Here is a 25,507-nt window from a genome sequence, read left to right as displayed (position 1 = left end):
CAAGCTTTCGGAGACTCGTTCCTTCATCAGGTGAGGACTTGTGTTCACAAACAGGGCATATACAGACAAACTCAATGTAATTATCTTGTAATGTCATCAAGATAATGTCATTATCTTGTAAATTGAGTTTGTGAACACAAGTCCTCACTCACATGATGAAGGAGTGAGACTCCAAAAGCTTGTGCTGCCAAATAAACCTGTTGGTCTTTAACCTGGTGTTGTGAGACTTCTTACTGTGCTTACCCTAGTCCAACGCCGGCATCTCCACATGCAGGGGAGATACCAGAGGATTGGAGAATAACCAATGTTGTTCCTTTGTTTAAGATAATCCAGGTAATTACAGGCCGGTGAGTCTTACGTCAGTTGTAGGGAAATTATTGGAGAGGATTCGTTGGGACAGAATTTACGCCCACTTGGAAATAAGTGGATGTTTTAGCGAGAGGCAACATGGTTTTGTGAAGGGGAGGTCGTGTCTCACTAACTTGATTGAGTTTTTCGAGGAAGTGACGAAGATGATTGATATGGGTAGGGCAGTGGATATTGTCCACATGGACTTCAGTAAGGCTTTTGACAAGGTCCCTCATGGCAGACTGGTACAGAAGGTGAAGTCGCACGGGATCAGAGGTGAGCTGGCAAGATGGATACAGAACTGGCTCGATAATAGAATACAGTAAGAAGTCTCACAACACCAGGTTAAAGTCCAACAGGTTTATTTGGTAGCATCAGTAATAGAAGACAGAGGGTAGTAGTGGAAGGGTGCGTTTCTGCATGGAGGGCTGAGACAAGTGGCGTTCCTCAGTGCTGGGAACTTTGCTGGATTTGGAGGAAAATGTAACTGGTTTGACTAGTAAGTTTGCGGACAACACAAAGGAATTTGCGGATAATGATGAGGGCCGTCAGAGGATACACCAGGATATAGATCGGTTGGAGACTTGGGCGGAGAGTTGGCAGATGGAGTTTAGAACAAAGAACAAAGAAAATTACAGCACAGGAACAGGCCCTTCGGCCCTCCAAGCCTGCACTGACCATGCTGCCCGTCTTAACTAAAACCCCCTACGCTTCCGGGGACCATATCCCTCTATTCCTATCTCAGTCATGTACTTGTCAAGACGCACCTTAAAAGTCACTACCGTATCTGCTTCCACTACCTCCCCCGGCAACTGGTTCCAGGCACCCACCACTCTGTGTAAAAAATTTGCCTCATACATCTCTTGCCTCTCATAATCTTGTAGACTTCTATCAGGTCTCCCCTCAACCTCCGTCGCTCCAGTGAGAACAAACCAAGTTTCTCCAACCTCTCCTCATAGCTAATGCCCTCCATACCAGGCAACATCCTGGTAAATCTTTTCTGTACCCTCTCCAAAGCCTCCACATCCTTCTGGTAGTGTGGCGACCAAGAATTGAACACTATATTCCAAGTGCGGCCTAACTAAGGTTCTATAAAGCGACAACATGATCTGCCAATTTTTAAACACAATACCCTGGCCGATGAAGGCAAGCATGCCGTATGCCTTCTTGACTACCTTCTCCACCTGCATTGCCACTTTCAGTGACCTGTGTACCTGTTCACCCAGATCCCTTTGCCTATCAATACTCCTAAGGGTTCTGCCATTTACTGCATTTAATCTGAATAAATGTGAGGTAATGAAGGTCTAATAAAGATAGGAAATATACAGTAAATGGCAGAACCCTTAAGAGTATTGATAGGCAGAGGCATCTAGGTATACAGGTACACGGGTCACTGCAAGTGGCAACGCAGGTGGAAAAGGTAGTCAAGAAGGCACACGGCAAGCTTGCCTTCATCGGTTGGGGCATTGAGTATAAAAATTCGCAAGTCATGTTGCAGTTTTATAGAAACTTAGTTAGGCCGCACTTGCAATATCGAGTTCAATTTTGGTCGCCACACGATCAGAAGAATGTGGCGGCTTCGGAGAGGGTACAGAAAAGATTTACCAAGATGTTGCCTGGCAAGGAGGGCATTTGCTATGAGAGGTTGGAGAAACTTGGTTTGTTCTCACTGGAACGATGGAGGTTGAGGGACGACCTGATATGAGTCTACAAGATTATGAGGGGCATGGACAGAGTGGATAGTCAGAAGATAGCCAGGGTGGAAGAGTTAATTACTAGGGGGCATAGGTTTAAGTTGCCAGTAAGGTTTAAAGGAGATGTACGAGGCAAGTTTTTTTTAGTAAGAAGTCTCACAACACCAGGTTAAAGTCCAACAGGTTTATTTGGTAGCACACGCCACCCACTCAGGCGGGTGGGATTTCAGTTCATAAACAGGGCATATAAAGACACAAACTCAATTTTAAAAATAATGGTTGGAATGCGAGTCTTTACAGGTAATCAAGTCTTAAAGGTACAGACAATGTGAGTGGAGAGAGGGTTAAGCATAGGTTAAAGAGACGCGTATTGTCTCCAGGCAGGACAGTTAGTGAGATTTTGCAAGCTCAGGCAAGTCATGGGGGTTACAGATAGTGTGACATGAACCCAAGATCCCGGTTGAGGCCGTCCTCATGTGTGCGGAACTTGGCTATCAGTCTCTGCTCAGCGACTGCGCTGTCGTGAAGGCTGCGTTGGAGAACGCTTACCTGAAGGTCAGAGACCGAATGCCCGTGACCGCCGTCCAATCGTATCGGGCAATGGGACCCTGTGCGAGAACCTCTCTGGCTACGTCGAGGGCATCCTGAAACCCATTGTACAAAGAACCCCCAGCTTTTGACGCGACACTACGGACTTCCTACAGAAACTTAGCACACATGGAGCAGTTGAACCAGGAGCGCTCCTCGTCACAATGGATGTCTCGGCACTCTACACCAGCATCCCCCATGACGATGGCATTGCTGCAACAGCCTCAGTACAATGCCGACAACTGCCAATCTCCAGTTACAATTTTACAACTCATCCACTTTACCCTGGACCACAATGTCTTCACCTTCAACAACTACTTCTTCATCCAGACACACGGAACAGCCATGGGGACCAAATTCACACCTCAATATGCCAATATCTACATGCACAGGTTTGAACAAGACCTCTTCAACGCACAGGACCTTCAACCGATGCTATACACTAGATACATCAAAGACATTTTCTTCCTTTGGACTCATGGTGAACAATCACTGAAACAACTATATGATGACATCAACAAGTTCCATCCCACCATCAGACTCACCATGGACCACTCTCCGGAATCATTGCATTCTTGGACGCACGCATCTCCATCAAGGACGGTCACCTCAGCACTTCGCTGTACGACAAGCCCACGGATAACCTCACGATGCTCCACTTCTCCAGCTTCTACCCTAAACACATTAAAGAAGCCATCCCCTACGGACAAGCCTTCCGTATACACAGGATCTGCTCAGATGAGGAAGATCGTAACAGAAACCTCCAGACGCTGAAAGATGCCCCCATAAGAACAGGATATGGCGCTCGACTCATCGATTGACAGTTCCGACATGCCACAGCGAAAATCCACACCAACCCCCTCAGAAGACAAACACGGGACACGGCGGACAGAGTACCCTTTGTCGTCCAGTACTTCCCCGGAGTGGAGAAGCTACGACATCTTCTCCGGAGCCTTCAACATGTCATTGATGAAGACGAACATCTCGCCAAGGCCATCCCCACACCCCCACTTTTTGCCTTCAAACAACCGCACAACCTCAAACAGATCATTGTCCACAGCAAACTACCCAGCCTTCAGGAGAACAGTGACCACGACACCACGCACCCTGCCACAGCAACCTCTGCAAGACATGCCGGATCATCGACACAGATGCCATCATCTCACGTGAGATCATCCACCAGGTACATGGTACATATACTTGCAACTCGGCCAACGTTGTCTGCCTGATATGCTGCAGGAAAGGATGTCCCGAGGCATGGTACATTGGGGAGACAATGGAGGCGTTACGACAACGGATGAATGAACACCGCTCGACAATCCTCTGGCAAAAGGGTTCTCATCCTGTTGGGGAACACTTCAGCGGTCACGGGCATTCGCTTCTGATCTTCGGGTAAGCGTTCTCCAAGATGGCCTTCACGACACACGACAGTGCAGAGTCACTGAGCAGAGACTGATAGCCAAGTTTCGCACACATGAGGACGGCCTCAACCGGGATCTTGGGTTCATGTCACACTATCTGTAACCCCCATGACTTGCCTGGGCTTGCAAAATCTCTAACTGTCCTGCCTGGAGACAATACGCATCTCTTTAACCTATGCTTAACCCTCTCTCCACTCACATTGTCTGTACCTTTAAGACTTGATTACCTGTAAAGACTCGCATTTCAACCATTATTTTGTAAATTGAGTTTGTGTCTTTATATGCCCTGTTTGTGAACCGAAATCCCACTCACCTGATAAAGGAGCAGCGCTTCGAAAGCTAGTGGCTTGTGCTACCAAATAAACCTGTTGGACTTTAACCTGGTGTTATGGTTATGGTGTTAGGGAATGGTGTTAACCTAGTGTTGGGGATATGGTTCCCGGAAGGGTAGGGGGTTTTAGTTCAGTCGGACAGCATGGTTGGTGCAGGCTTGGAGGGCCGAAAGGCCTGTTCTTATGCTGTAATTTTCTTTGTTCTTTATCAATACTCTGCCTATATTCAAAGTGAAAGCTCAGGTGCAAAGCTCCATACAATTCTACTCTAACGCCCTCAAGCAAGGTTGCCTGACACGGTCATTGATGTGGAAAATAAAATGCAACATTCAGCCCCAGGTGAAGCAGTATGTTTTGAAAAAGAAGTGGCCTACAGAAAACATCTGCCACAATCACAGCTACAACCAAGTGGCTTAAAATCCTTCAACTTGAAGCCTCTGCAGCATAAAATAGGAAAAAGGCCATCTAGTCTGGGAGTAGTTAACCACAATACAGGCATTCTTTCTGAAGTGCCTTTTCTGGAAAATGCCAGTAATCTAGTTTTCTGTACCTATGCAGAACAGAGCCACACGAATCAGGAAGGATCCAGGTACAATCCCTGGTCTGTACTGATCTCTGTTATAATAGCTGAGGAGCAGGACTAATGGTCTTATTCTGCGAAGTCTTGTTGGACTGAAATACTTGAATGGAGTCATGATGTGGAGATGCCGGCGTTGGACTGGGGTAAACACAGTAAGAAGTCTAACAACACCAGGTTAAAGTCCAACAGGTTTATTTGGTAGCAAAAGCCACTAGCTTTCGGAGCGCTGCTCCTTCGTCAGGTAAATGGGAGTTCTGTTCACAAACAGGGCATATAAAGACACAAACTCAATTTACAAAATAATGGTTGGAATGCGAGTCTTTACAGGTAATTACCTGTAAAGACTCGCATTCCAACCACTATTTAAGAAAGGTTGTAGAGACAAGCCAGGGAACTACAGACCAGTGAGTCTCATATCTGTGGTTGGGAAGCTACTGGAGAAGATTCTGAAGGAGAGAATCTATCTTCATTTGGAGAGGCAAGATTTGATCAGGGATAGTCAGCATGGTTTTGTCAGAGGGAGGTCATGCCGAACAAATTTGATCGAACTTTTTGAGTATGTAACCGAGTGTGTGGATGAGGGTAGTGCGGTTGATGTAGTTTACATGGATTTCAGCAAAGTCTTTGATAAACTCCCACATGGGAGACTTATTAAGAAGGCAAATGCACATGAGATACAGGGTGATCTGATGAGGTGGATTCATAATTGGCTTAGCAGTAGTAGACAGAGGGTGATGATAGACTGCTTTAGTGACTGGACGCCAGTGACCAGTGGTGTACCACAGGGATCCGTGCTGGGCCCCCTACTGTTCGTCATTTACATAAGTGACATAGATGACTATATGGGGGGGTAGGATCAATAAGTTTGCCGATGACACAAAGATTGGCTGGGTGGTTAACAGTGAGGTTGAGTGCCTTGGGTTACAGGAAGATATAGATGAGATGGTCAAATGGGCGGATAAGTGGCAGATAGAATTTAACCCTGAAAAGCATGAGGTGATACACTTTGGAAGGAGTAATTTGACAAGGAAGTATACTATGAAAGGTATGACACTGGGAAGTTCCGAATAACAAAGGGACCTTGGCGTGTTTGTCCATAGGTCACTGAAGGCGTAAAGGCAGGTTAATAGGGTGGTGAAAAAGGCATATGGCACACTCGCCTTTATCAATCGGGGTATAGATTACAAAAGCAGAGAGGTCATGAAGGAGTTGTATAGAACTTTGGTGAGGCCACAACTGGAGTACTATGTGCAGTTCGGGTCACCACATCATAGGAAGGATGAGAACGCACTGGAAGGGGTGCAGAGGAGATTCACCAGGATGCTGCCTGGGATGGAACATTTAAATTATAAAGAGAGGTTGGATAGGCTTGGGGTTGTTTTCTCTGGAGCAGAGAAGACCGAGGGGCGACCTGACTGAGGTGTTCAAGATTATGAGGGGCATGGACACGGTGGATAGGGAGCAGCTGTTCCCCTTAGTTGAAGGGTCAGTTACAAAGGGACACAAGTTAAAAGTGAGGGGTGGGAGGTTTAGGGGGGTTTTGAGGAAAATGTTTTTACCCAGAGGGTGGTGACAGTCTAGAATGCACTGCCTGGGAGGGTGGTAGAGACAGGATGCCTCACATCCTTTCAAAAGTACCTGGATGAGTACTTGGCATGTCATAACATTTGAGGCTATGGGCCAAGTGCTGGCAAGTGGGATTAGATGGGCAGGTCAGGACCTTTCATGCGTTGGTGCAGACTCGATGGGCCAAAGAGTCTCTTCTGTAGTATTATGTGATTCTGTGAAATAGGAGAACATCGAAACAAAAGTGACTATAACATAATACACTTTAAGATAATGCAGAAATGGACGCAAGTGTGATGAAATGATGGATTGATGAAAGCTGATATTGAGGGACTGAACACAGAACTTGGGGAGCTGGGGGGTGGACAATTATACTGGCAAACAACGATATAGAAGAACAATGGGAAACATTTAAAATGATGTTCAGGGTACATGATAAAAAGAACTAAACATGAGGGGGTCACCATAGATTAATAAAAATAGAAGGGAACGATTGATGGCCAGATAAATGCATGCACTGAGTACTTAGACAGAATGAGAGAGATAAGGAGAGAATTTTTTTTTAAAATTGGAAGACAGAGGGAAACTGTTGAATTATGAAGGAACATAAAACAAAATATTTTACAAGCACATCAATAAAAATGGAAGGCTGAGTTGGGAATAAGGCAATTAAGGGATAGCATAATACTATAGGTAACAACAGAGATGGCAGAATTATTTTAATTGCATATTTTAAGAGAATCTAGGGAAGAGATAAGAAAGTCATTATTACTCATATTTCATAATTTGTTCGAAGAGGACTGGTGGATAGCCAATGTAATTCTTATATTTGCGAGTGACAAAACATGCCCAGTGGTCCGCATTTTATAAAAAGGATATTAAAGTACTGGAGAAGGGTGCAGAGATTTACAAGGCTGATACCAGAAATATGTGGCCGTCAGTAAAGGATTGACAAGCTGGGTTGTCTTCTCGCTTGAAAAAAAGACCAAGGGGTGAACAAATGGACATCTTTAAGATTATGAAAAGTTTTGATTGTGTGGACAGAGAATATTTCCTCTCAAGTGGTGAAAAGCATAACTTGAGAGCATCAATAGAATGATGGTTACCAAAAATAGGGAATACCAATAGGGAATTCAGAAGAAGCTTCTAAAGAGTGGTGAGAACATGGAACATGTTACCACAGAGAGCGACTGAAACCACTAGTGGAGATGCTCTTAAGGGAACTGAGACAAGCATATGAGGGAGAAGGAAATAGCTGGTCATAATGGTAGATTTAAGGAGCAAAGGGAGGAAGCTCAAGTAGAGCATTAAAGCCAGAATTTTCTTGGGTTGAATTGCCCGTTTGTGCTTTATGTGCGACGTAATACTATGCATGTAATCTTTCCTATAACAATCTAACCATAACCCCCACGCTCTGGTCTCTCCCCCAACCGTCTCTGCTTCTAGATGTTTATTCAATTTTCCCTTAAAAAAGTGTAATGCTCTCTGTCTAAAACAATCCTGTGGCAAAGCATTCTAACTCTTAACCTATTAAGCAAAAAGCCTCTGTACTCTGTACTAAGTGGGAAGCGGAAGATCTGGTGTCAAGGACCGGTAAGCCCGAAATACTATATTAGTGTTTCCCTCCATCCCCCCTCCTCCAACCAAAAAAAGGGCCACTATGAGAAGGTAAAAGTGAAGGGCAGCACGGTAGCACAGTGGTGGGCAGCACGGTAGCACAGTGGTGGGCAGCACGGTAGCACAGTGGTGGGCAGCACGGTAGCACAGTGGTGGGCAGCACGGTAGCACAGTGGTGGGCAGCACGGTAGCACAGTGGTGGGCAGCACGGTAGCACAGTGGTGGGCAGCACGGTAGCACAGTGGTGGGCAGCACGGTAGCAGTGATGGGCAGCACGGTAGCACAGCGGTGGGCAGCACGGTAGCACAGCGGTGGGCAGCACGGTAGCACAGTGGTTAGCACTGCTGCTTCACAGCTCCAGGGTCCCGGGTTCGATTCCCGGCTCGGGTCACTGTCTGTGTGGAGTTTGCATATTCTCCTCGTGTCTGCGTGGGTTTCCTCCGGGTGCTCCGGTTTCATAGAATCATAGAAACCCTACAGTGCAGAAGGAGGCCATTCGGCCCATCAAGTCTGCACCGACCACAATCCCACCCAGGTCCTACCCCCACATATTTACCCACTAATCCCTCTAACCTACGCATCCCAGGACTCTAAGGGGCAATTTATAACCTGGCCAATCAACCTAACCTGCACATCTTTGGACTGTGGGAGGAAACCGGAGCACCCGGAGGAAACCCACGCAGACACGAGGAGAATGTGCAAACTCCTGGTTTCCTCCCACAGTCCAAAGATGTGCAGGTTAGGTTGATTGGCCAGGTTAAAAATTGTCCCTTAGAGTCCTGGGATGCGTAGGTTAGAGGGATTAGCGGGTAAAATATGTGGGGGTAGGGCCTGGGTGGGATTGTGGTCGGTGCAGACTTGATGGGCCGAATGGCTTCCTTCTGCACTGTAGGGTTTCTATGTAAGAGTTTTATAAATTTTCTTAAATAATTTAATTGGTGCTCGAAATGTCGGTCAGTGGAGTTAAGTGCTGCACTTGTGAGATGTGGGAGATCCGTGTTGCTTCCAACGTCTCGGACGACTACATCTGCAGGAAGTGCATCCAATTGCAGCTCCTCACAGACCGCATGGATAGGTTGGAGCAGCAGTTGGGTGCACTTAGGAACATGAAGGAGGCGGAAAGCGTCATAGATAGGAGCTTTAGAGACGTGGTCACACCCAAAGTACAGGCAGATAGACGGGTGACTGCCAGAAGGGGCAGGCAGTCAGTGCAGGAGTCCCCTGAGGTCGTCCCCCTCTCTAACAAGTATACTGATTTGGGTACTGTGGGGGGAGGGGGGAGATGGCCTATCAGGGGATAACAGCAGCATCAGCCAAAGCAGTGGCACCACGGCTGGCTCTGTTGTTAAGCAGGGAGGGACAAAGAGCACTTGAGCAATAGTTTTAGGGGACTCTATAGTTAAGGGTGCAGATCGGCACTTCTATGGAAGTGAAAGAGACTCCAGGATGGTATGTTGCCTCCCTGGTGCCAGGGTCCAGGATGTCTCTGAATGGGCAGAAAGCATTCTGAAAGGAGAGGGTGAACAGCTGGAGGTCGTAGTACATATTGGTACTAACGACATAGGTAGGAAGAGTGATGAGGTCCTGCAGCAGCAATTTAGAGAGTTAGGTAGAAAGTTAAAAAGCAGGACCTCTAGGGTTGTAATCTCAGGACACTCCCTGTGCCACATGCCAATGAGGCTAGGAATAGGAAGATAGTGCAGCTCAACACGTGGCTAAACAGCTAGTGTAGGAGGGAGGGAGGGTTTCAGATACCTGACCCATTAGGGTCTCTCCGGAGCAGGTGGGACCTGTACAAGGAGGACGGGCTGCATCTAAATTGGAAAGGCATAAATATTCTGGCTGGGAGGTTTGCTAGTGTCCCACGGGAGGATTTAAACTACTTTGGCATGGGGGTGGGAACCAAAGCAAAGGCGAATTAACTGAAGGGGAACCAGAGAGTAGGGCCAGTAAGACTCAGAGAAACAGCAGGCAGGGTGGGATTGCTATTCAAAGAGGGTCCGGTGGACTGAAGTGCATTTGTTTCAATGCAAGAAGTGTAACAGGTGAGGCAGATTAACTTCGAGCTTGGATTAGTACTTGGAACTATGATGTTGTTGCCATTACAGAGACTTGGTTAAGGGAAGGACAGGATTGGCAGCTTAACATTCCAAGATACAGATGTTTCAGGTGGGATAGAGGGGGATGTAAAAGGGGTGGGGGAATTGCACTACTGGTAAAGGAGAATATCACTGCTGTACTGCGGGAGGACACCTCGGAGGGCCCATACAGCAAGGCAATATGGGTAGAGCTCAGGAATAGGAAAGGTGTCGTCACAATGTTGGGGGTTTACTATAGGCCGCCCAACAGCCAGCGGGAGATAGAGGAACAGATATGTAGGCAGATCTTGGCAAGGTGTAAAAATAACAGGTTTGTTGTGATGGGAGATTTTAACTTCCCCTATATTGACTGGAACTCACTTAGTGCTAGGGGCGTGGATGGGGCAGAGTTTGTAAGGAGCATCCAGGAGGGCTTCTTGAAACAGTATGTAAATAGTCCAACTAGGGAGGGGGCCATACTGGAACTGGTATTGGGGAATGAGCCCGGCCAAGTAGTCAAAGTTTCAGTAGGGGAGCAGTTCGGGAACAGTGACCACAATTCAGTAAGCTTTAAGGTACTGATGGATAAAGAAAAGTGTAGTCCTCAAGTTAATGTGCTAAACTGGGGGAAGGCTAATCACAACAATATTAGGCAGGAACGGAAGAATGTAGATTGGGGCAGATGTTTGAGGGCAAATCAACATCTGGCATGTAGGAGGCTTTCAAGTGTAAGTTGATAGGGATTCAGGACCGGCACATTCCAGTAAGGATGAAGGATAAGTATGGCAAGTTTTGGGAACCTTGAATTATGAGAGATATTATGAGCCTAATCAAAGAGAAAAAGGAAGCATTTGTCAAGGCTAGGAACACACAAAGCAAGTGTGAAATACAAGGAAAGTAGAAAGAAACTTAAGCAAGGAGTAAGGAGGGCTAGAAGGGGTCACGAAAAATCATTGGCCAGCAGGATTAAGGAAAATACCAAGGCTTTTTAATACATATATAAAGAGCAAGAGGGTAGCCAGGGAGAGGGTTGGCCCACTCAAGGACAAGGGAGGGAATCTATGCGTGGAGCCAGAGGAAATGGGCGAGGTATTAAATGAGTACTTTACGTCAGTATTCACCAAAGAGAAGGACTTGATGGATGATGAATCTGGGAAAGTGTGTAGATAGTTTACGAGTCATGTTGAGATCAAAAAGGAGGAGGTATTGGGGTTCTTGAGAAACATTAAGGTAGACAAGTCCTCAGGGCCTGATAGGATATACTCCAAAATACTGAGGAGAGGCAAGGGAGGAAATTGCTGGGGCCTTGAGAGAAATCTTTGTATCCTCACTGGCTACAGGGGAGGTCCCAGGGGATTGGAGAATAGCCAATGTTGTTCCTTTGTTTAAGAAGGGTAGCAAGAATAATCCAGGTAATTACAGGCCGGTGAACCTTACATCAGTGGTAGGGAAATTACTGGAGAGGACTCTTCGAGACAGGATTTACTCCCACTTGGAAATAAGTGGATGTATTAGCAAGAGGCAACATGGTTTTGTGAAGGGAGGTCATGTCTCACTAACTTGATCGAGTTTTTTGAGGAAGTGACGAACATGACTGATGAGGGTAGGGCAGTGGATGTTGTCTACATGGACTTCAGTAAGTCCTTTGACAAGGTCCCTCATGGTAGACTGGTGCAGAAGGTGAAGTCGTATGGGATCAGAGGTGAGCTTGCAAGGTGGATACAGAACTGGCTCGGTCCCAGAAGACAGATGGGTGTGTTTCTGAATGGAAGGCTCTGACAAGTGGCGTTCCTCAGGGATCAGTGCTGGGACCTTTGCTGTTTGTAATATATAAATGATTTGGAGGAAAATGTAACTGGTTTGAATAGTAAGTTTGCGGACAACACAAAGGTTGGTAGATTTGCGGCTAGTGATGAGGACCATCAGAGGATACAGCAGGATATAGATCGGTTGGAGGCTTGGGCGGAGAGATGGCAGATGGAGTTTAATCCGGACAAATGTGAGGTAATGCATTTTGGAAGGTCTAATACAGATAGGAAATATACAGTAAATGGCAACACCCTTAAGAATATTGATAGGCAGAGGGATCTAGGTATACAGGTCACTGAAAGTGACAACGCAAGTGGAGAAGGTAGTCAAGAAGGCGTATGGCATACTTGCCTTCATCGGCCAGGGCACTGAGTTTAAAAATTGGCAAGTCATGTTGCCGCTTTATAGAACCTTACTTAGGCCGCACTTGGAATATAGTGTTCAATTCTGGTCGCCACACTACCAGAAAGATGTGGAGGCTTTGGAGAGGGTACAGAAAAGATTTACCAGAATGTTGCTTGGTATGGAGGGCATTAGCTATGAGGAGAGGTTGGAGAAACTTGGTTTGTTCTCACTGGAACGACGGAGGTTGAAGGGAGACCTGACAGAAGTCTACAACATTATGAGGGGCATGGACAGAGTGGATAGTCAGAAGCTTTTTCCTAGTGTGGAAGAGTCAATTACTAGGGGGCATAGGTTTAAGATGCGAGGGGCAAGGTTTAAAGGAAATGTACGTGGGAAGTTGTTTTTACACAGAGGGTGGTGGGTGCCTGGAACTCGCTGCCGGAAAAGGTAGTGGAAGCAGATACGATGGTGAGTTTTAAGGGGCGTCTGGACAAATACATGAATAGGATTGCAATAGAGGGATATGGTCCCCAGAAGGGTAGAGGGTTTTAGTTAAGTCGGGTAGCATGGTCGGTGCAGGCTTGGAGGGGCGAAGGGCCTGTTCCTGTGCTGTAATTTTCTTTGTTCTTTGTTCTCATACAAATGTGACCATTTTAAAGTGATTACCTTTTGTCACAAACTTCCCTCAGGTGGAATCTACCTGCTCACTGTCAAAACCTTTTTAAAAACTTATTAAATGCTCCAGTGGACATTGTTAATGGGTGATTATGTTGTTAAAGACATGCAAATAATGGGCATTGTTTGATTAGGGACTGAGAATGGAGGGTACCTTCACAGCCCGGTGTCCTTGGAAAGGGAGCACTTTCCACTGGCACGCTTGAGACGTCCCAGGGCCAGCAGGCACTGCAGGGCTGGAGTGCGTCATTGGGCCCCAAAACTGAATTTTAATTTGACTTAACAAGGTTCCTTTTAAAAATTCTTTCTTGCCTTGATTGATTTGCTTAATTTGATTTGTCCACCTGTTAATTTACCAAATTAGTTATAGATAAGTCTATACTCAAACAAGTACAAAGAGCAGAGACCAGTGTGCACCCGTAGATCAGCCCCCAAAGTGATATTTTACTTTAAGTTGGTAAGGATCCTTTAATTTTTTTTCTTTTAGTCACAGTGCCCCATAGGTTCATACTTTTTTCAATTGGTTAATTTGTTAATTATCATAGAATCATAGAATCCTACAGTGCAGGAGGCCATTTGGCCCATCGAGTCTGCACCGACCATAATCCCACCCAGGCCCTATCTCCATAACCGCATGCATTTACCCTAGCTAGTCGCCCTGACACTAAGGGGCAATTTAGCATGGCCAATCCACCTAACCCACACATCTTTGGACTGTGGGAGGAAACCCACGCAGACACGAGGAGAATGTGCAAGGTCCACACAGATGGTGACCCAAGCTGGGAATCAAACCTGGGTCCCTGGTGCTGTGAGGCAGCAATGCTAACCACTGTGCCGCCTCTATTTGAAATTGACCACAGTCATAGAATCATACAGTGCAGAAGGAAGCCATTCGACTCATCGAGTCTGCACCGACCACAATCCCACCCAGGCCCTACCCCCATAACCCCATGCATTTACCCTAGCTCATCGCCCTGACACTAAGGGGCAATTTAGCATGGCCAATCCACCTAACCCCACACATCTTTGGAGTGTGGGAAGAAACCCACGCAGACACGAAGAGAATGTGCAAACTCCACACAGATGGTGACCCAAGTTGGGAATCAAACCCAGGTCCCTGACGCTGTGAGACAGCAATGCTAACCACTGTGCCACCTGACAAATTAGTTAAATTTGTCTTACTGATACTCAAAAGTATAGGTGGGCCTGTATACGCGGCTGAGTCGTTAAAGCAATGGATTAGAAATCCACTCGTGTTTCCCCAATTGATTTTGAATCCTGATAATGAAGCTTCTCATTGTTCCTGATTTAAGAATGATTTACAGAATTAATTATCAATAAAATTTATTTAAAAATCTACGAAGATGATGACTGGAACACTGCAATTAGAAGGCATGAAAGGGTACTGCTGTATCCTTTGAATAAACTTAATATCAAGGACAAGATCTGTGTCTTGTTTTAGGAGTTTCCCCATCTGGCTCGGAGCCATTTAAAAGAAATCACCCCAATTGTTACTTCATAACTTCTCATCCCCAAAATTATCCTATGCATCTACCCGTAAGCTCTCTAGATACTTTCTGGCCTTTATGATATTCCTTCCCAAAAAAAGTGGGTCCAGAACTGACACTTGCACATCTTCCATAAGATATAGGAGCAGAATTAGGCCATTTGGCCCATCGAGTCTGCTACGCCATTCAATCGTGGCTGATATGATTCTCATCCCCATTCTCTTGCCTTCTCCGTAACCCTTGATCCCCTTATTGATCAAGAACCTATCTATCTCTGTCTTAAAGACACTCAATGACCTGGCTTCCACAGCCCTCTGTGGCAATGAGTTCCACAGATTCACCACCCTCTGGCTGAAGAAATTCCTCCTCGTCTCAGTTTTAAAGGATCCAATCCTAATCCTAAAGTCGGTGGAGTTGTGGACAGTGCGGAAGGATGTTGCAGGTTACAGAGGGACATAGATAAGCTGCAGAGCTGGGCTGAGAGGTGGCAAATGGAGTTTAATGCGGAAAAGTGTGAGGTGATTCACTTTGGAAGGAGTAACAAGAATACAGAGTACTGGGCTAATGGTAAGATACTTGGTAGTGTGGATGAGCAGAGAGATCTCAGTGTCCATGTGCATAGATCCCTGAAAGTTGGCACCCAAGTTGATAGGGTTGTTAAGAAGGCGTACGGTGTGTTAGCTTTTATTGGTAGAGGGATTGAGTTTCGGAGCCATGAGGTCATGTTGCAGCTGTACAAAGCTCTGGTGCGGCCGCACTTGGAGTATTGCGTACAGTTCTGGTCGCCGCATTATAGGAAGGATGTGGAAGCATTGGAAAGGGTGCAGGGGAGATTTACCAGGATGTTGCCTGGTATGGTGGGAAGGTCTTATGAGGAAAGGCTGAGGGACTTGAGGTTGTTTTCGTTAGAGAGGAGGAGGTGACTTAATAGAGGTATACAAGATGATCAGAGGATTAGATAGGGTGGACAGTGAGAGCCTTTTTCCTCGGATGGTGATGGCTAGCACGAGGGGACATAGCTTTAAATTGAGGGGTGATAGATATAGGACAGATGTCAGAGGTAGGTTCTTTACTCAGAGAGTAGTAAGGGCGTGGAATGCCCTGCCTGCAACAGTAGCGGACTCGTCAACATTAAGGGCATTTAAATGGTCATTGGATAAACATATGGATGATATTGGAATAGTGTAGGTTAGATGGGCTTTAGATTGGTTTCACAGGTCGGCGCAACATCGAGGGCTGAAGGGCCTGTACTGCGCTGTAATGTTCTATGTTCTAATCCAAGCCTCACTTGTTTTTAAAAATTGCAACTCTTTTTCTTGTCTGCCAGCTTTTTATCTCCTGTGATGTTTTCCTCTTGTACCATAACCCATTTTTTTCTAACACAAGGCTGAGGGACTCTCCCATCCCACTCCACTGCTTTTGCAGTGCAACAGGCTGGGAGACTTGAGCAGAGGCCATTTTGCGGGCTCCCTGTTGGGCGCCACAATCTCTGCATGTCTCTGGCAGCTAGATTTCTGGCATCATCAGCTCCACGTCAGAAATCAGCGTGGAGCTGCATAATGTATGCAAATCCTCATTTGAATACCGATCTCATCGCTGACAGATCGGCGCATGCGCAGTGGCCCGCTCAGCACTATACTGCTGGCCTTTATAGGAATAGGCCCTATTCCTACTGATTTTCAGCATGATTCATGCTGAGGCACTCTGTAGTGCATTCATTTTGAAACTCACGCTGAAAAAAAAGTGATTTACTCAATTTGTTAATGTGAATTCGACACTTAAAACTTTTGGGGAGAATCCCACCCCCCTCCCCCAATATATGCATCTACTACAGTATCTATTCAATTAGTCACTTATTTAAAATTTGACAAACATGATTTGCCTCTAATGAATTTGTGCTGGCTGTCCTCTCATTTCTAAGGACTTGCTAATTTTGTCACAAATTATGGATACAAAGAATGCCTGGGTAGGGGAAGGGTGTTGCAGAGAGAGGAGCAATCTAAAGCAATGACCAGAATTCCTTCTCTTGCTAGTCATCCGGACTTCAGTGCACTACTGAAAAGTGCACAAGTAGATACCTGGTAAGTATTCCATAGTCAACTAATCCATTAACATTCAGTGTTCACCTTCTCCGAAGAGGAGCAAATGGGAAAAGATAGGCACAAGAGCAGAGTAAAATAGAGCCCGTGAGAAAAAACCACTCTAAGTTCTAAACACATCCAACCTTCTTAAGTGTAGCAATCAGTTCACTGTGCTTCTGCAGGTGCTGTGGAGTAACCTGAAGCGCAGCAAGTTCATCTAAGGCCTCAATACATTTCTTCACATCCTAAAGGAACAAAGCACTATATCATTTCTTTTATTTGCAGAAAATACAATACAGAATTCCTAAATGCAACAATTAAAACAAAAGCTAGATTTGTCATTTGGTTTAAACATGAAATCTTTAAGTTGAACAGTACAATTTGTAATATTGGAACGACATTGTAATTCGATGAAATCCTAATCCTTTTATGCCAGCACGTCAGTAGCAATGTGTTGTTGTACCATCTGCAGTACAACTGTCATCTGGTTTCACGACATTAGTGCGAACTCCCAGTTGCCAACATCATGTCACATTTATAAAAACTGCATAAAGTGAAATACAATGGAGGAACTGGAGCAAAATAATTAATAAGTACTTTATATATTCGAAGGCAGAACATATAATGCTGAAACCTTAATTGATCACACTGCCATAATTTGCATCCTCAATTCCTGTGGAGATCAAAGCCTACAATGCTTTAGTGGCAAGAATTGATATTCATAGAATCCCTACAGTGCAGAAAGAGGCCATTCGGCCCATCTGCACGGATAACAATTCCACCCAAGTGCTATCCCCATAACCCCACAAATCCACCTGACACTAAGGGTCAATTCAGCATGGCCAAGCAACCTAACCCACACATCTTTGGACTGTGGGATGAAACCGGAGCACCCAGAGGAAACCCACGTGGACACGGGGTAAACATGCAAACTCCACACAGAGTCACCCAAGGCCGGAATTGAACCCGAGTCCCGAGAGCTGTGAGGCAGCAATGCTAACCATTGTGCCGCCCCGGTGGGTAGTTAATGGGATTTAACGAATCCAATACGATTTATACTATACGTAGGGCCATTGTGGCACAGACCATTCACCCAATCAGGTCTACGCAAGCTTTGTAGAACAATCCAGTCAGTAACATTCCTCTGTACTAACACCAAGGTTCTGCAGGTTTATTTCCCTTAAGTGCCCATCCAATTTCCTTTTGAAATCATCAATTATCTGTTTCCATCATCCTTGCAAGCATCACATTCCAGATTGTAACCACTTGCAGTGTAAAAAAGTTCTTCCTCGTATCAACACACATCTCTTGCCCAAAACCTGAAATGTGCGCGCCCTGGTCTTTGACCCCTAGTATTTGTACCATCAGCTATTCTTTGTCTACTTTATCTAAACCTGTCACTCTTGTACAACTCTAAAACCTCCCTCAATCTCCTTTAGTCAAAAGAGAACAACCCTAGCTTTTTGAATCCAATTTCTTATCTAAAATCCCTCATTCCTGGAGCCATTCGGGTAAATCTCTTCTGCACTCTCTCAAAAACCTACACATCCTTCCTAAGGGTGACCACTGGATGCATACTTTAGTTGTAGCCTGACCAGAGCTTTATGAAGATTTTGTATAACTTCCCTGCTTTTGGACAAAATGCCTCTTATTTACAAAGCCCGAGATCTGATATCGTTTACCACTCTCTCAATATGCCCTGCCACCTTCAAAGATCTATTATGATGGGACTTGATGGATTGAGTTATAAGGAGAGGCAGAATAGACTGGGACTTTTTTCTCTGGAGCGCAGGAGGCTGAGGAGTGATCTTCTCGAGGTCTATAAAATAATGAGGGGCATAGACAAGGTAGATAGTCAATATCTTTTCCCAAAGGCAGGGGACTCTAAAACTAGAGGGCATAGGTTTAAGGTGAGATGGAAGAGATAGAAAAGTGTCCAGAGGGTCAATTTTTTCACACAGAGGGTGGTGAGTGTCTGGAACAAGCTGCCAGAGGTAGTAGTAGAGGCAGGTACAATTTTATCTTTTAAAAAGCATTTAGATAGTTACATGGGTACCATGGCTATAGAGGGATAAGGGCCAAATGCGGGAACTGGGATTAGCTTAGGGTTTTTAAAAAAATAAGGGCGGCATGGACAAGTTGGGCCGAAGGGCCTATTTCCATGCTGTAAACCTCTGTTCTTTGCACTCACTTTCCAAATGTGCCTTTAAATCCATATTTCATCCCTCTATCCCTTTGCCAAAAAGCAGCACCTCACACATCACCATATTAAATTCTATCAGCTAACCCCCCCCGCCCCCCATTGTCACCAGTGGAGTGCCCCAGGGATCTGTTCTGAGACCCTTACTCTTTGTGATATTTATAAAATGACCTGGATGAGGAAGTGGAGGGATGGGTTGGTAAGTTTGCTGATGACACAAAGGTTAGAGGTGTTATGGATAGTGTGGAGGGATGTCAGAAGTTGCAGCGAGACATTGATAGGATGCAAGACTGGGCGGAGAAGTGGCAGATGGAGTTTAACCCAGATAAGTGCGAGGTGGTTCATTTTGGCAGATCAAATAGGATGACGGAATATAATATTAATGGTAGGACTCTTGGCAGTGTGGAAGATCAGAAGGATCTTGGGGTCCAAGTTCATAGGACGCTCAAAGCAGCTGTGCAGGTTGAGGCTGTGGTTAAGAAGGCGTATGGTGTTTTGGCCTTCATCAATCGAGGATTTGAGTTTAGGAGTCGTGAGATAATGTTGCAGCTATATAGGACCCTGGTCAGACCCCACTTGGAGTACTGTGCTCAGTTCTGGTCGCCTCATTACAGGAAGGATGTGGAAGCCATAGAAAGGGTGCAGAGGAGATTTACAAGGATGTTGCCTGGGTTGGGGGGCATGCCTTATGAGGATAGGTTGAGTGAGCTCGGCCTTTTCTCCTTGGAGAGACGAAGGATGAGGGGTGACCTGATAGAGGTGTATAAGATGTTGAGAGGTATTGATCGAGTGGACAGTCAGAGGCTTTTTCCTAGGGCTGAAATGGTTGCCACAAGAGGACGCAGGTTTAAGGTGCTGGGGAGTAGGTACAGAGGAGATGTCGGGGTAAGTTTTTCACTCAGAGTGTGGTGGGTGTGTGGAATGGGCTGCCAGCAACAGTGGAGGAGGCGGATTTAATAGGGTCTTATAAGAGACTTTCAGATATGTACATGGAACTTTATAAGATAGAGGGTTATAGGTAAGCCTAGTAATCGCTAAGGTAGGGACATGTTCGGCACAACTTTGTGGGCTGAAGGGCCTGTATTGTGCTGTAGTTTTTCTATGTTTCTATGTTCACTTGCAATCAATTGGCATCATCCTCACTGTTTTATGCACAATTTAAATGTTTACTTTCTAAATTGCATCAATCCTTCAAAATTCGCACCAACCATGCAGATTAATACCAGAAATTCCTTTGCAGTCTGCAAGAGAACTGAAAAGAAAACACACACATTGGGCTGGAGCCCCTCCCCCAAAACCCATTTACCTTTCGCTCTCCATCCTTAAAACTTTTCCAAAACTCATCTTTCTGACTAAGTTTTTCGTTTCCCTTTCCAATCTCTTGCCAAATAGTTCAGCATCTGTTCCAATTCAAGTTACTCCCCTCCTCTTAAAATACTGTAGAATATTTCTTATCAGCTATGATTTTATCAAATGCCGGAGCGGGCTCAAAAGGTCGAATGGTCTACTTCTGCTCCAATTTCATATGTTGGTACATAGAGTCATAGAGGTTTACAGCATGGAAACAGGCCCTTCGGCCATCTTACCCATGTAACTGTCCAAACGCTTTTTAAAAGACAAAATTGTACCCACCTCTACTACTACCTCTGGCAGCTTGTTCCAGACACTCACCACCCTGTGTGGGGAAAAATTGCCCCTCTGGACACTTTTGTATCTCTCCCCTCTCACCTTAAACCTATGCCCTCTAGTTTTAAACTCCCCCACTTTTGGGAAAAGATATTGACTTTCTAGTTGATCCTTGCCCCTCATTATTTTATAGACCTCTATAAGATCACCCTTCAGCCTTCTACGCTCCAGAGGAAAAAGTCCCAGTCTATCAAGCCTCTCCTTATAACTCAAACCATCAAGTCCCAGTAGTATCTTCGTAAATCTTAAATGCATAAATGAAAGTTCTTGTTGACGTTAGGCCAAAGTATTGAAAAGCATCAAGAAAGTATGTGGTTAATGCCAAGCTTGCAAGAGCCAGTGTAAGTGCACAATTGAGGCTAGGCAGGTAATAATCATCAAAAGACATGGACCTTGTATAGACTTACAAAACCTTTAGTCTCTTCCCACTCATCCACAATATCACTCAATTCATAATTCACCCAAGGCAGTGAAGGACTAGCACCAAGTTGGATGAATTTTAGATTTAACCAATCTAAAATAGTCTTGACTAAATGTGACCCCTGACAATGCAAGGATCAAGGCTGATTAGGAGCATGGATCTAGCCATATTGTTCTTTCAATGGGGTCAAAGTTTTGAGGTTCTGCAGAGTATCCTTGAGAGAACTGCTTCAGATACTTTGACACACATGGCTGCAGAGAACAAGAAGTTTCTATTAATAGTAGGTACCAAGTCTTTAGTAATGCCAAGACATTGGGATCACCGATCCTGAGAAATTGGTCATTGCTGTACTGGTATCTTGTGCTCAGGTGAAATCTAGAAAAATGGGAGTAATCTGAACCCTAGAGGATGAGGTGTCCATTTTCTTCCACCTTCCAGGGCAATCTGAAACGTGGCTCAGCTATTTCAGAGTTATAGACATTTGTAAACATTTCCTGCAAACTATGCTAGACTTTCTGCTTGAAGTTATTCTAGTCACACAATAAAATATTAAACCCATAACTGCCCTGTTAGTCACTCAGTTATGTCAATCACGACCTTCTCAGGGCCAATAGAGTTGGGGGATAAGTGGCAGCCTTTCCACTGATGCCCACAACTCAAGAAGTAAAAAAAATTAATTCCACTAACTTTCATAACAATCATGTGTTCTTTGCACAATTAAAAACTAAGAGATGACAATCCTGGCAAGTTGCAGAACTCAATATTTACTTGAAACTGTTGTCAAATTCTTTGAAAAAAGTTCGTTGAAGGAGTCATATGTACAAAGAACAAAGAACAATACAGCACAGGAATAGGCCCTTCGGCCCACCAAGCCCGTGCCGCTCCCTGGTCCAAACTAGACCATTCTTTTGTATCCCTCCATTCCCACTCCGTTCATTTGGCTATCTAGATAAGTCTTAAACGTTCCCAGTGTGTCCGCCTCCACCACCTTGCCTGGCAGCGCATTCCAGGCCCCCACCACCCTCTGTGTAAAATATGTCCTTCTGATATCTGTGTTAAACCTCCCCCTTCACCTTGAACCTATGACCTCTCGTGAACGTCACCACCGACCTGGGGAAAAGCTTCCCACCATTCACCCTATCTATGCCTTTCATAATTTTATACACCTCTATTAAGTCTCCCCTCATCCTCCGTCTTTCCAGGGAGAACAACCCCAGTTTACCCAATCTCTCCTCATAACTAAGCCCCTCCATACCAGGCAACATCCTGGTAAACCTCCTCTGTACTCTCTCCAAAGCCTCCACGTCCTTCTGGTAGTGTGGCGACCAGAACTGGACGCAGTATTCCAAATGCGGTCGAACCAACGTTCTATACATCTGCAACATCAGACCCCAACTTTTATACTCTATGCCCCGTCCTATAAAGGCAAGCATGCCATATGCCTTCTTCACCACCTTCTCCACCTGTGACGTCACCTTCAAGGATCTGCGGACTTGCACACCCAGGTCCCTCTGCGTATCTACACCCTTTATGGTTCTGCCATTTATCGTATAGCTCCTCCCTACATTATTTCTACCAAAATGCATCACTTCGCAGATTGAACTCCATCTGCCATTTCTTTGCCCAAATTTCCAGCCTATCTATATCCTTCTGTAGCTTCTGACAATGCTCCTCACTATCTGCAAGTCCTGCCCATTTTGTGTCGTCCGCAAACTTACTGATCACCCCAGTTACACCTTCTTCCAGATCGTTTATATAAATCACAAACAGCAGAGGTCCCAATACAGAGCCCTGCGGAACACCACTAGTCACAGGCCTCCAGCCGGAAAAGACCCTTCCACTACCACCCTCTGTCTTCTGTGACCAAGCCAGTTCTCCACCCATCTATCCAACTCCCCCTTTATCCCATGAGATCCAACCTTTTTCACCAGCCTACCATGAGGGACTTTGTCAAACACTTTACTAAAGTCCATATAGACGACATCCACAGCCCTTCCCTCGTCAACCATTCTGGTCACTTCTTCAAAAAACTCCACCAGATTAGTGAGGCATGACCTCCCTCTCACAAAACCATGCTGACTATTGTTAATGAGTTTATTCCTTTCTAAATGTGCATACATCCTATCTCTAAGAATCTTCTCCAACAACTTCCCCACCATGGACTGTGGGTACTGTGGGTAAAGGGGAAATCGGTGGATATACTGTACTTAGATTTCCGGAAGGCATTTGATAAGGTGCCACATCAAAGATTATTGTGTTAAATAAAAGTTCACGCTGTAGGGAATAACTTAACAAAGAACAAAGAAAATTACAGCACAGGAACAGGCCCTTCGGCCCTCCAAGCCTGCACCGACCATGCTGCCCGACTTTAACTAAAACCCCCTACCCTTCCGGGGACCATATCCCTCTTACTCCCATCCTATTCATGTACTTGTCAAGACGCCCCTTAAAAGTCACTACCGTATCCGCTTCCACTACCTCCCCCGGCAACGCAACGTTGGCATGGACTGAAGATTGGTTCGCTAACAGGAAGCAGAGTTGGCATGGATGGGTCTTTTTCTGGTTGGCAGGATGTGACGAGCAATAGTGATCAGTACTGGGGCTTCACTATTTACAATTTATATAAATGACTTGGATAAAGAGACTGCAGGGACTAAAGAAGGAAATTAGGAGAGCCAGAAGGGGTCATGAGAAGACCTTGGCAGGTAGTATTAAGGAAAACCCTAAGGCGTTCTATAAATATGTGAAAAGTAAAAGGATGAGACGTGAAGGAATACGGCCTATAAAAGGTGAAGGCGGGAAAGTCTGTACGGAACCAGTAGAAATGGCAGAGGTGCTTAATGAGTATTTTGCCTCGTTTTTCACAGAGGAGAAGGACCTGGGTGGATGTACTGCGGGCTTGCGATGGACTGAAAGGATTGAGTATGTGGACTTTAACAAAGAGGTTGTGCCGGAATCTTTGAATGGCATCAAGATAGATAAGTCGCCGGGTCCGGATGGGATGTACCCCAGGTTACTGTGGGAGGCGATGGAAGAGATTGCAGAGCCTCTGGCGATGATCTTTGCGTCGTCGATGGAGACGGGAGAGGTGCCGGAGGATTGCGGATGTGGTTCCTATTTTCAAGAAGGGGAATAGGGATAGCCCAGGAAATTACCGACCGGTGAGTCTAACCTCAGTGGTTGGTAAGCTGATGGAGAAGATCCTGAGGGACAAGATTTATGAGTATTTAGAGAGGTTTAGTATGTTCAAGAATACTCAGCATGGCTTTGTCAAAGGCAGATCTTGCCATACGAGCCTGGTGGAGTTCTTTGAAAATGTGACTAAACACATTGACGAAGGAAAAGCGGTAGATGTGGTTTATATGGATTTTAGCAAGGCGTTCGATAAGGTCCCCCATGCAAGGCTTCTAGAAAAAGTGAGAGGGCATGGGATCAAAGGGGCTGCTGCCCAAAGGAGGCAGAGAGTGGGTATAGATGGGTCTTTTTCTAAATGGAGGTCGGTCACCAGTGGTGTGCCCCAGGGATCTGTTCTGGGACCCTTGCTGTTTGTCATTTTCATAAATGACCTGGATGAGGAAGTGGAGGGATTGTTTGGTACGTTTGCCGACGACACGAAGGTTGGTGGGGTTGTGGATAATGTGGAGGGATGTCAGAAATTACAGAGGGACATAGATAGGATGCAAGACTGGGCGGGGAAGTGGCAGATGCACTTCAACCCAGATACATGCGTAGTGGTCCATTTTGGCAGGTCAAATGGGATGAAGGAGTACAATATAAAGGGAAAGACTCTTAGTACTGTAGAGGGTCAGAAGGACCTTGGCGTCTGGGTCCATAGGACTCTAAAATCAGCCCCACAGGTGGAGGTGGTGGTTAAGAAGGCGTATGGTGTGCTGGCCTTTATCAATCGAGGAATTGAGTTTAGGAGTCCGGGGATAATGATGCAACTATATAAGACCCTCGTCAGACCCCACTTGGAGTACTGTGCTCAGTTCTGGTCGCCTCATTACAGGAAGGATGTGGAAAAGATTGAAAGGGTGCAGAGGAGATTTACAAGAATGTTGCCTGGATTGAGTGGCATGCCTTATGAGGATAGGCTGAGGGAGCTCGGTCTTTTCTCCTTGGAGAGACGTAGGATGAGAGGAGACCTAATAGAGGTATACAAGATGTTGAGAGGCATAGATCGTGTGGACTCTCAGAGGCTTTTTCCCAGGGTGGAGATGGCTGCTACGAGAGGACACAGGTTTAAGGTGCTGGGGGGTAGGTACAGGGGAAATGTTAGGGGGAAGTTTTTCACACAGAGGGTGGTGGGCGAGCAGAATCGGCTGCCGTCAGTGGTGGTGGAGGCAAACTCAATAGGGTCTTTTAAGAGACTCCTGGCTGAGTACATGGGACTTAATAGGATGGAGGGTTATAGGTAGGCCTAAAAGGTAGGGATAAGTTCGGCACAACTTGTGGGGCCGAAGGGCCTGTTTTCTGCTGTAGTTTTTCTATGTTTCTAAGGGAAGATTGCTAAATTTACTGGCGGCGCAAAGATAGATAGAACAACAAAGAACAAAAC

At 45.6% G+C, this 25,507-nt stretch overlaps 1 protein-coding gene across 2 annotated transcripts in view; it reads right to left on the bottom strand.

The window, feature by feature from the left end:
- psip1a (PC4 and SFRS1 interacting protein 1a) overlaps positions 1–25,507 on the bottom strand; it is a 78,110-nt gene that overhangs the window by 5,019 nt on the left and 47,584 nt on the right. For both annotated transcript variants that reach the window (XM_078214158.1, XM_078214159.1), the window contains exon 12: positions 16,786–16,887. In XM_078214158.1, coding sequence (XP_078070284.1) covers positions 16,786–16,887 — 102 coding nt within the window. The remainder of the gene's footprint in view (positions 1–16,785; positions 16,888–25,507) is intronic.

Source organism: Mustelus asterias, chromosome 6, assembly GCF_964213995.1.
Source record: "Mustelus asterias chromosome 6, sMusAst1.hap1.1, whole genome shotgun sequence".
Taxonomy (NCBI): domain Eukaryota; kingdom Metazoa; phylum Chordata; class Chondrichthyes; order Carcharhiniformes; family Triakidae; genus Mustelus; species Mustelus asterias.
The sequence above is the reverse complement of the archived record's forward strand: the minus strand, read 5'-3'. Positions and strand labels throughout refer to the sequence as shown.